Genomic DNA, 12,922 nt, shown 5'->3' on the forward strand with positions numbered 1-12,922 from the left:
TTAATTAGGTTTTTTCAATATTTACTTTTTATATTTTAAATTCTCTTTCTTTAACTTATACATCTTCCAAACATTTCAACTCATGTGTATCATGACAAAAGAGGAGGGGGGGGGGGGGGGGGGGNAATAAATAAGGCGCAAAAATCCTATTGACTTTCAATATTTATAAATTAAGCACTTATTTCTCATCTATAAATAAGTGTCATTAATCCCCCTAGCTATAGGGACCTACAACTTCACTTTTGTATCCAAAATACTCACTTTCTCCTCTTTCTTTAATTAACACATTTCTTTCTATTTTCTTCAAACATATACAATTTTCTAAACCAATATTCCTAAAAGACCAACAAATAAAAAACAATGGGAAGAACACCATCTTCTGATAAAAATGGACTGAAGAAAGGTCCATGGACTCCAGAGGAAGATCAAAAACTCATTCAATATATTCAAGTTCATGGCCCTGGAAATTGGAGAAACCTCCCCAAGAATGCTGGTAAACAATATATATTAATTCTTTATATACAATGTAATTTTCCGACAAAGGAATTTGATATCTATTATATATATATATATATACAAAAAAAAAATTAATCTTTTATATACAGTGTGATTTTCCAGCAAAGGGGTTCTGATAAAGCCTTTTCCTCCCTTCTATATCTCCCCCATAAGAATAATACATAATTAATTGGCGTACCAATGGAAACACGATTTTCATTAAAGGATAAATAAAAGAAAACTTTTAACCTTATATATACCATGTGAATTTTCGATAAAGAGGTTTATCTGAATCCCTTCCGCCCTTAATTAAAAATAATGTATAGGTGTTTCTAATATTTCAATTTTGAAAAAAAAATATTGTAGGACTTCAAAGGTGTGGCAAGAGTTGTCGTCTTAGGTGGACGAATTATTTGAGGCCTGATATTAGGAGAGGAAGATTCTCTTTTGAAGAAGAAGAAACTATTATCCAACTTCATAGTGTTCTTGGTAACAAGTAAGATTTATATTTATCACTCTCTCTTTCAATATTTTTTCCGATATTCACTTTGAGGTCTGATTGATTCGAAAAAATATAATTCATTTTTTCATCATTAGATTTTCCCTTTTTAATTCTCTCTTTAATCTTTACTACTCTTGGTTGTTAGATTGTGTGATCACACACATTTAATAATTTAAGTGGTTAGAAATGACATATTTATTACTTAATTATATTTCTAACATGCCTCTTATATGCAAATTTGATTTCTTTTCAATGTCAAGGATGTGGAATCCTCTTTTCATAATATGTGATAATAATTAAGACTTGAACTCAATGACCTTTGTCAGATATGATAACATGTTTAATTACGCGATAATTTTATCTAAGAATTTTCATTATTAGACATGATATATTTTTATTTTTTTAACTTAACTATATTCTCAACATTTAGCTCACATGTACATGTCATTGATTCATTGTATTTGTGTTCAGGTGGTCAGCTATAGCAGCACGCTTGCCTGGAAGAACAGACAATGAAATAAAAAACTATTGGAACACGCATATAAGAAAAAGGCTATTGAGGATGGGCATTGATCCAGTAACTCATAGCCCTCGTCTTGATTTCTTAGATTTATCATCACTTTTTAACTCGACTCAACTTAATCTTTCAAGCTTGCTAGGACTACAAGCACTTGTAAACCCTGAGATCTTCAAACTTGCAAATTCCCTTTTACTATCCCACACTCATGAAAATCAAGAACTATTATTACAAAATCAAAACTTTCAAGGACCAGAACTCTTGCTCCAAAAACTTCAACAAAATCAATTATTGCACAATCAGTCCTCTATTTCCCAACATAATGATCAATTGCACAACCAAGTTTCGGAAATACCAAATTGCACCCCACAAAATGTTTCATCTTCATCTTCCCAATCCATGCAAGGTATCATGGGACACTATATGATGAATAATGACCAAATGTTCCAAAAAAATGTGATGTTACCTCTTCAAAACTATAGTTATTCTACGTCTGATGTATCTGAGAACTCAATAATTCAGTCCTTAAACAACAACAACAACAACATCAACAACAATCAGAATAGTCTGAATTTCAGCTTTGATACGCCTTTGTCAGGCGCGGAAGAAGAAAAAGAGAGTTATTGCAGTAACTTCAATAATTTCATGAAGTTTGAAATTCCAGAGAGTTTAAATTTTGATGATTTGTTGTAATATTGACACTGTAAAAAAACGTTTGTATCTCTTCTTTATTTTTTGTTTCATTTCCTTAAGTTTAATTAGATGAGCCATATTTGTCATGTTATTTTTTTCTTCTTTCCAAATTATGAATACTTGCCAACTGTTTGTTGTTACTTACATTATATCTTCTTTTGAATATAATTTTTTTTTTCGAAGACAACGTACAATATTCTTATACTATCAAGTTAAGTTATCTAAAATAACATGTAATAAATTTTAATAACAAATATGATATGATAATCCAAAAAAATTTAATATATGATGATAACGAAATGTATAATTTGATGTAACATTTGAATTAAGGAAGTAAATTGCTCAACTACTTTTGATCTAGAAAAATTAGAAACTATTTCTTGTAACCTAAGCTTACATATAGGCCACCTTTAGCTTGTGTACAAGAGCAATTCAATATATTGTTAGTTACCAAAATTTCAAAAAAATATTTTTACACTTTGAAATTCCTAAAGAGTGTGTTTTTGTCTTGGCAATTGGCATACACATTTTTCTCATAACAATCATGTGATGGAGAAGAAACTAATATGTCTCATCATGAGTTTTATGTTTTATATATAAATAAATAACAAACTAATACACACTACAATAAAAATATTTTTTAGCGGCAATAAATAGACACATTAATAAAGAGTACTAAAGTCTTAATCGACATTAGTTAAGTGTCATTAGATCCAATGTTGCTAAAGGCTTTAGGGACATATACAAAGAGTGTTAATTACTGCTAAAAATACATATTTATCGGCAATTGAGCTATTGCCATTAATTAATTACCGCTAACGAACATTTTTTATGTAGTGACATTTGATATGTTTTAATGTAGGGAAAAAGGTCTGAACTATATCCGAACTTTGACCGAAATTGCTGTAACAATACCAAACTTTGGAAAGGACCTTTTAACCCCCCTTCACTATTTAATAGTGTATTTTAAAGGTATATATGTGCTCATGTGGACATCATAAATATTGCATCATTGTAAATAGTAATGTGTCCACGTGGGCACATATATACTTTTAAAATACACTATTAAATAGTGCAGGGGGTAAAAGGTCCTCCATAAAGTTTGGTATCGTAACAACAATTTCGGCCAAAGTTGAAGTATTTTTCAAACCCTTTTCCCTTTAATGTACCTCAATAGTATAATGATTGATACTTATCTTTATTAAGTCACTTGGACATTTTAACTCATAAAATGATTATTTAAATATTTTTAAAATTTATATATCACATTAGTATTGGGTGTCAAATTCAAAGAAAATGAGTTGAAGTATTTAGTTGTCAATTCTAATCAAATTGCAATTGCATGCATCACATATCATCATGCATAGCTTATTAGCTGTAGTACGTAGCTGATAAGATTAAAATACTTATTTATCAGCTAAAACCAAATTTAAATGTATGTTTCTATATTATGCCTTACATATATAAAAGTAGACATGAAGTAGAAACACTTTTTATTGACCATATATATGTCACTTTCTTATTTCTTTATGGTAGGCAAGCTAGGTCATTGTAATTACATTGCATATGCTTTTCATATTGACTAAATATATATGATCTTATCTTAAATTAAAAGGGATTGTCATCAATTCTTATGGCTAGTGGAAATTATAGCCGCCCTCACAAATCACAATCAAAGCTTAGACATGCAATTCACGTTTCTTACAATTAAATAAAAACTTGTGATTTGCTTAGCTCAATGTTGGATTGCTGTCTTTCCTAGTAGCTTCTAGTTCTGCTCTTAATGGAGGATTAATGTCTACTCACTTGTCATTTGATTTAAATATCATTAAAAATATTTATACATGCACCTTAGATGTAGCGTTTCGATCTTTTCAATTATTAATGTAGAACTTGTTGGAAAATATATATCATCAAGAACACAAAATTTATATGAAGAACACCACGATGAAAATTTGATACTATGAACAATGATATTTCCTAAAAATGCTTTCCTAAAAATGATATTTGTTCATTGATCTCCTCCACGAGTTTGTTGTGGAAATATACACAAATAGTTTTAGTGAATATGACAAGTCTATGAATTTCTTCACTAAACAAATAGTGAAGAAATCCTATTTGGAAAGCAAGAACTTGAACTTGATCTTTATGGAGAAGAAAATTTAGAGAATGTTGTAACGAAAGATACTCTATTGAAGTTATATTTGAATCTGCATAAGTTAGATTTAAATAGAATTGATGGCAACCAAAGAATGAAATAACATAGCCTTTTATTTAAAACACATTAGATAGAATTGGTGATTACCAAAGAATTAAAGAACGTACTTTTTCATTTAAATGACATATTTTTTCATTTAAAATACTAATTAATAATTTAATTTAAACAAAAATTCAACAGAACTTTCTTCGCGCACCCAATGATTCTTCCTTCAACATAAGTTTCATGAGGCCCCATCACTTCGATCGACCTAAGTTTCATATGGCCTATTATCATAATCCACGCGTTGAATTTTTAGATGAACAATTTTCACATATAGCAAACATAAAAATCATATTTGTATGTTATAGCTATAGTTTGCATAATTGAGCTCCATAGCAAATTTTATGTTTGCTATGAAACTTTTGATTTGTATAATTTGCTACAAACATTCAATTTTATACAAATTGTTCAGTTTAGAATATAAATTCATTTATACATTGTAATTTGTATAATAAGATATATATTTGTATAATTATAAGTGTATAGGACGAAAATATATGTATTTGTATTTGTATATATATTTTTCTCTCGGTTTATACAAACACAAACGCATTTTATACATTTTATACCGAAAATGTATAAAATGATTAATTGTATACCGAAAATGGCTAATTGTATACCCAATCAGATGACAAAAAAAGAGGATGTTTGCTGCGAATTACAATTAAAATAAACTATGGCTATAACATTTAATTTAAATTAATAATTTGCTATTTCATACAATTTTCCCTTTTTAGTTTCACTATGTACCACTTACATAATTGAGCATTTTATGGCCACTAAATCCTAGCTTGCTTTTTTTTGTGTGTTCGCCTCTAAGCTATTTTTGACATGATAAAGATAATAAACCTAGTCTCACACCATTAATTCGCCATCTCAATACTCATTCGTCGAATCACTGGATTTGACATTGATTAATTGTTAGACTAAGTCAATCTAAAGATACTCTTAATATGATTTGACATTGTTCCCTTTATATCAGACTCATACAGTTTTCATCGATTTTATCTTCATTAAAAACATTTCTACACCTTATATATAGTTTTTCAATCTCTTCAACTATTAAAATAAGACTTTGTTCACTTACCTAATACAAACAAAATGAAAAAAAAAATTATAGAGAAGATTAAATTATACGTACTAACCAACATAAATGTTTTTTATACGATTAGTGCAGTTTAACATGTTATAACTTATTGTTTCATTATTTTTATTAGATTATTAATTAATAATTATTATCACAAAAATAATTATTATAAATATCTTATAAATGACATCATGGAAGGAAAGACATTATACAATCTTAAACACGCTCATGTCTTACTTTATTTGAAGCAAATGCAAATCCTACATCATGCTTATATCTACTTTTTTTGTGAACAACTTGTAAATAAATAAAACAATTATTTCGGCAAAATAATTAGTACATAAAATTCGATGAATCAACTATGAAGGGTGTCTTGTGGTGACGTTTTTGCCGGAATTCGAGTGAAATTTTTCTTGAACATTACATCATCCATCTAGAAAACTCTCAACATAAATTCTTTATAATAGGCTTTTGACAAAAAAAAAAAAAAGGAAAATTTTACACAAATCTCATAGTGTTAAGAGCTAATTATATTTTATCCCTATCTTTTTTTCAAATTACAAAAAAATCTTTAAATTTGGTGGAATCCGGATACATCCCAAAACGTTCTGATACATCGCGTCTCAGTTTCGATACATCGCTCAACGTTCCGATACATTGCATCTCCGTTTCAGATACATCACTCAACGTCCCGATACATCACGTAAAGTGATGTATCTGAGAATAGGAGAGAGTAGGGATGTTGTAACTTTCTCAAATGGTAGGGAATTTTTAAGAATATGATAAAAATAAGTTGTGTATTTAGGTAATTTTTCCAAAAAAAAAAAAAAACTTTAAATTAACCTAATTTCTAACGGGATCTTACTATTAATAATGGCAAATTTACAAAATTCTCACTTGTTTAGAAGCTAATTACTTAGATATAATCTAGTTTGCAATATTAAGAATCTTACCAGATTTTGGTGCATCCAGATATACATATCTCAGAATACATGAGATCAAAATTAGGTATAATTTGTTATAATAGATACATTGTATCCACCGTATGTGGATACATAGACATATCTTGTTAACCTCCTTCCCATCATGTTTGTCACTCTCCTATGTATATGATATTCTAGAAACATTGCGAATCACAAAGTTACATGTATCAAGTGTGATTCACATGTATTTGAGATACATGACTTTCTCGCTCGCCTCCCTCCATGTGTGTTTCACTCAAAAAATATAAATGAAAGAAAGATGACTAAGTTTTCAAAAAATCGATTAAACTCGTGATTTAAGAGAAATCGAATTTTCAAAAGAACAGAGTCGCCACTTAATTTTTTAAAAAAATAAAGAAAAAATGAGGTTTTCAAAAGATTTAAACAGATAAAATCAATTGAAAATAAAAGGGTTCGAAGTTCAATGTACATTCCGAGAAGGTATTAGGCCCTCGGAATGTCCGCTAACTTGCGGTTGACCGGCGATTTGACTAAAAAGACTTTGACTAATTTTTTAAAATTTTAGCTAAGTAAAAGAACTCATTTTTTTTATTACATTTTAAATTATCTTAAGGGTAGATGAACTAAAAGAGAAATTTCTAAAGGGGAATAGTTCAAATGACAAGACTAAATAAAAAATATAGAGCTATAAATATTTTTAATTAAATATGATAAAAGGTTGAAATGGCTATCTATGGGGATTTAATTAAATTAAACCATAATCAAATAAATGGTTAGTCAACATAATAAACAAATAAAGAGCAAAGGAGAAAATATATCAAATTTGGGCTTTTGACCCAACTTTAGAAACCTGTCCTAATACTAAAAATTCCCAACATGATCTTGGGCCCGTTCTCTTGGACCTGAACCTGTTAAAGCAAAAATTTTGGGCTGCTGCACTTGGGAATTTTGGGCTTTTACCCCCTTTCTCTTACTGTATCAATTGTATACAATAAATGTATATCAAAGTATACAAGCTCATATAAACTTTGTTCCTATATATCAGCTTCCAATTGTGTTTCAGCTTCCAAAACTCGAACAATCAATGATGAAGGCTGTCTCGGTAAAGGAGAACACAAGTTGGATTTTATACCAACTCGAAATGCCAATGATAGGAAGAGTTCACATGAACTCATTGCAAGTGACACATACAAAAGAAAGATAAAATCATATTAGCATAGGACAATACTGTTCTAACACATTTTATTCTAAAAAATGAACACTATTAAGATTACTAAACTCAACCCGACAATCATTTATCAATAAAAATATTATGGACTAATCAAATAACCCAAATGACTTTGAAATTACACTTTACTAGGTACGGTGAGAAGAGGGACAAATATATTGCTTTAATACACACTCACAAATACTATTTAACCTTCAAGAGAGAACAAACTATACATATGTCACTCAAACAAAGAACACAAACCATGAACATATTCTAGCTTCATGGATTCTCAAGTTTCATGTATATATCCCTAAATTAATATGTAATTAAACTAACTGTGAGGAATGTGGACACAATATGAACCAACAAAGCATAAAATCATATAAGATAGAAGCTAAGCAATGTATTACATCCAACGAAGGTTTGAATCAAATCCACTAGGAAGAGAACTCGACGAAACCTTAACTAAGCTAAAAAATCATCAAAGAAGATATAATGAAAAAAAACAAAATGCCCTACAACACCAAAATATTCAAACAATAAACAATCTTAGATCAAACAGGAAAGATTTGATCCGAACATAGCTTAAACTAGATCAATAACACAACAAGATATTTTATCAGCAAGAGGAATGACACTCAACTATATTCAAATGCTAAAACAAAAACTCAATATCACCACTAAGGAAATCAGAAAACCAACAACAGCAACATGTTCACAAAATTAAAAGAAAAATAAAGAGATTACCTTTTTCCGGGGCAGCGCTCTGAGACCAACGAGCAAGAGAGGACGATTCCACCACCAAAAATGTGATTCAAAAAATTTGGACGAAATGAGCAGAGGTGAATGAGGAAGGGACTAAGTAAAATCTGGATTTTTTAAGTCTCTTTCGAAACCTATTTCTTAAGTATGTATATGGCGGTGTGTGACTAGTAATTTGATGTATTTTTGGTCTCTAATATAGACTCTTTTTTCAACCTTTTTTCCGACCTTTTACCAAGAATAAGGGGAGAGTATTTATATGGGAAAATTAGGGTTGTTTTGGGGGGGAAAAACTGGATGAAATTTTGATGGAATTTGAAATTCAAAATTTGAAATCTTGGGAGGATAAGGTTGCTGACTCGAATGAGTACAAATTTCCAACGGATTTTGAAGATAGCCATCCGATTTGGTGCAAGGACGAAATCGAAATGAGATTATGACTCCTGGAAAATTCTTCAAACGAATGAGGATAAGGAAGAGAGGGAGACAGACGCGCGAACTGGGCTCAGGTCTGGGCTGCGATTCGCTGGATCGCTGGATTGGTCCATTTTCTGGGTTTGCTGTTCTTCGCTGGTTTCACCAGGAAAAAGACGCGGGGGTGGGGTCGGGTTAAAGGACGATGGGTTGGTGGGACTATTGTATTGTTGTTGATGGGTATTTGGTATGTTAGGCTGGGAATCTTTGATAAGTTGGACTGCTATACATATTGTTGGTTGGGAAATAAAATGGAATGAGGAAAAATGGACAGATGGGCTGAGCAGATTGAAAATATGGGCTGCTGGAAATTAGAAGTAGGGTCCAAAACTTTAGTCTTTTGATATGGCGAAGTGAATTACTAATTTGATCAAATTGAATTGTAATTGGCCAATTGAGATTACGAACTTAATCAAATTGAACTCATTTGCAAAATTCGGTTAAACATAAATAAGATGAATTAGTTTAATTAATTTATGAGCTTCTCATCTTAACAAAATAAAATAATTAACTTAATTATAAACTAATTAATTTAATAATATAAACTATTACTTAAACCAAACTAATTGACAAAATATTTAACTAGAACTAAAATCTTTTTGATATAATTTCGAATATTCATAAAATATACTAATTATATACATGATTATTTAAAACATATATATTATTTTTAAAATATTAAAATGTGACAAAACTATTTAAAATAACTTGAAAACTATATTGAATCTTATAAAGTTAATTATTTCAAATCGTTAAGAATTTAAGAAGTTCGATGATTAATATATATTGTGGAGGTCCAAAATTGGGCGTCAACAATTATCCCTCATTTTACTTGTCTGATGTCGACGGAATTCATGAATATTCTTCAAAAGTTATTAATGTTGGAAAATGTAATCTCGTGTCTTCCGAGATGCTTGTATATATGTTGAGAGTAATGCTTTCACTTGTTCTCATTTGAATACTTTGTCATTGTTGTGACTCATGTTTTTCTGGAATTTAAATGAGGTGTTGTTGCTCATATTCTAAACTCTTTCTTTTTCTTCTGAAAAACTCCAATGACTTTCCTGCATCCACAAAAAAGTTGTCAATTTTGGGGAGCACCTCACCCTTTTGACTTCTTCATATTCGTTGAATGGAGAAATATGTTTGAAACATAAAGATAAAATCTTTAAGAAAAAGGTTTTCAAAAATCTGTAATTGAAAAAGGTCACTGCCAAGTGTCATGTCACGTCAAGCTTAAATGGTCATCCTTGGTTCGAAACTTTGGTATGTCCGATAGCTTGCTCTAGAGAATTCAAAAATCCATAAAGTTTTGGAAATTTCTGACATGATTCTCCCGAAATCTATTATAATCGGGAAGTTTTGTAGTTGATTCTGAAATCCAACGATGCATGAGATTGTGGAACTTGTCTATGAACTTTAACGATGTCAGAGATCATTTGAAGTTAGCTTTAAACTTCTAATATGTTTGAAATATTCGAAACTTACTACAAACTTCTAGTGAAGCTTGAAGAAATTTTTTAGGGCATCTTAAAAATTTTTGTCCCAGTTAGATGTCGTAGAGTATCTCGAATTATTGATTTATGACTTGTAGAATATTTGAGACTCTCAAAAATTACGTCCCAGTTGCAACTCTCAATGTATCTTTAGTCTGGAGAATTTTTGAGTCCCTCTCAAAAATTATGTCCCAGTTTCTATTGTGAAGAAAAATAGAAATCTTACAGAAGATATGACCAAGCCGTCATAGCGTCTACGTATTCCGTTGAGGCAGAAATCAGGTCAAACGTAGTTCAAGTACAAGGAAAACATTAAAAAGGGATAAATGGGTGACCGAGGCTGACATAGGCCGCCTACTTATCTCATTCTTGAGAATTCAGGTCAGACGTAATTCATATAAAGGGACAAATTCTAAGCATAAACAATTGCAAGTAAATAAAGGTGGTTACAAAGAAATGATAGAAAATGTGTCTTCAAACATGTTATCTTTTGACAGCATTGAAGTAGATCGATAACTTGTGAGATCCAATGTTCATGCTCAATCATGTGATGTTATCAAACAAATGTATCGATGTGTTCTCCAAGCAAACTGATAAGTTCTCTTTCCTGTGTTTTTGTCAGATAGGCACCAATTTTGGTTTCTTTGATGCGTTCATCATTTTCCTGATTCATTATTCTGATCTCTTTTGAATTCGGCTTATCGTGACTTTCGAATTGTCTGAACTCCTCAACTAGGTGTTTAGGTACCATGATTTTCTCATTGTAGTCCTCAAATTCATCTGCATCTACCCCTATTTGTTCATTCAGCTTGTGACATGATATGCTATTGGCAGATTTGAAAATATTTTCACTGAAATCATAAACAGATACTATTAAATAGCAAATATAAGGCAACAATAGCAAATTTTCGCATTAAAGGAGGTTTTCATTTGAAACAAGGAAATTAGAACTTTGGCCATGACGATAAATCATTTTGCCCTTTTTCAAAATATTAGGAGGGAGATTAAAATAGTGAGGCAAAAATAGAGTAAATGATGGGTCTCAAGCCTCATTCGGAACACCACCGATTTTAGAAATAACATAGAAAATTGTCTATTTCTACCAAGACGAACGAGGAATCAAGAGCGAAGTGGATGTCCAATTAGGTATTTTGTCTTTTGACTCGCTGTATGGTATGACTGGTGTCTCGATCATCTCTTCAAGCACAATATCACCTTCTTTGAACCAATTTTCTATTCCTTCCCCTAGACCATTTTACATTGGAAAAGACTGATATAAGTGAGGCAATGATTTTGGAAAATCTTGATCGGACTTCTGCTTGTTCTGACCCTCCTTTGGCACTAAAGCAAAAGCTTGATGAGGTGCCATGATCACAAATTTGGACTTCTCTCTTTTGGTTGGAGAGGCTACAACTTTCTCAAGCTTTTCAAGATTGGCTGAGATAATAACTTTCTTCACATTCAAATCTTCTTCGACTTCAACCATATTAATAGTTACCCTTCCATGATTCGACAGGGGGTTACTACTGACATTAGGAGAGGTAGTCTAAAGAGTGACGACCTTTTGATCTATCAAGTCCTGAATTTTATGCTTCAAGTTGATACAATCCTAGGTAATATGTCCAGCACCTTCTGAATGGTAAGCACAGTGAAGATTGGGTCTATAAAGCTTGGAGTGGACATTGATATTTGTTGCACCCTATTTCGAACCGGCCGAAACAGTTCACAACATAATATGGCTGATGCTCTGATTTTGGAAAATATTGTTTTGTTTTAGAGTCACCACCTAAATTTTAAGGAAAATATTAGGAAAACCATTTTTTATATGTAAATGTAAACTCTGTTTTGATTTGCGAAACCAGTGAGATTCTGAGTAAGGGTTTTGATTACTCGAGGGGAAGGTGTTAAGCATCCCTCAGAGCCTACCGAAGATAGTCCTTAAACTCAATTTAGGAAAATATGATTAGGAAAACTTGTTTATTTATTTGTTTTAAAATCAATGATAAGTAATTTTTATTATATTTAAGAAAAGAGTACAATACAAGGTACGACATATATTTAGTCTTATAAAATAGCTTTAATAGTAGTATTTTATCATATTGTAAAAATAAATAAATAAATGTACTTAAATGTATGATAAATTTGTATGTAAAAATATATATAGTTGTAAAATTATCCTAAAATATATAGATGTTGAATTTGCGAGAACCTGTCGTCTTATCTAAGACATGAAATGAAAATAAAATAGTAGTTGGGTGTGAATACGTAGTAATATGTGATGTGTAATTTGAATGAAAATATACAAGTTGGAATTTTCTAAAATAAAATAAAATAAATGATACTAAATGTCAAAATATTATATGAAGGTTTGTAATCTTAAATATGTTTATTATAGAGTGTGGTATATACATGTAATTTGTGTAAAATATATGAATGTTTATCATTCTTTTTACATGTAGGGATAAGTTGACGATAAATTGTA

At 30.6% G+C, this 12,922-nt stretch overlaps 1 protein-coding gene across 1 annotated transcript; it reads left to right on the top strand.

The window, feature by feature from the left end:
* Nucleotides 1–336: 336 nt before the first annotated feature.
* On the top strand, nucleotides 337–2,209 carry LOC125865748 (transcription factor MYB41-like). Its single transcript, XM_049545981.1, has 3 exons — nucleotides 337–493; nucleotides 862–991; nucleotides 1,469–2,209. Exons 1-3 carry the CDS (start codon nucleotides 361–363, stop codon nucleotides 2,205–2,207), a joined length of 1,002 nt encoding a protein of 333 aa, XP_049401938.1. The 5' UTR covers nucleotides 337–360; the 3' UTR covers nucleotides 2,208–2,209.
* The last annotated feature ends 10,713 nt before the right edge of the window (nucleotides 2,210–12,922 follow it).

Source organism: Solanum stenotomum, chromosome 5, assembly GCF_019186545.1.
Source record: "Solanum stenotomum isolate F172 chromosome 5, ASM1918654v1, whole genome shotgun sequence".
NCBI classification, from domain to species: Eukaryota; Viridiplantae; Streptophyta; class Magnoliopsida; order Solanales; family Solanaceae; genus Solanum; species Solanum stenotomum.

Bases quoted from the DNA above. Each gene is read 5' to 3' on its own strand.
- LOC125865748 (XM_049545981.1), top strand. From the start codon at position 361: ATGGGAAGAACACCATCTTCTGATAAAAATGGACTGAAGAAAGGTCCA. The intron at 494-861 runs GTAAACAATATA...AAAATATTGTAG, and splicing joins AAACCTCCCCAAGAATGCTG to GACTTCAAAGGTGTGGCAAG. The intron at 992-1,468 runs GTAAGATTTATA...ATTTGTGTTCAG, and splicing joins CATAGTGTTCTTGGTAACAA to GTGGTCAGCTATAGCAGCAC.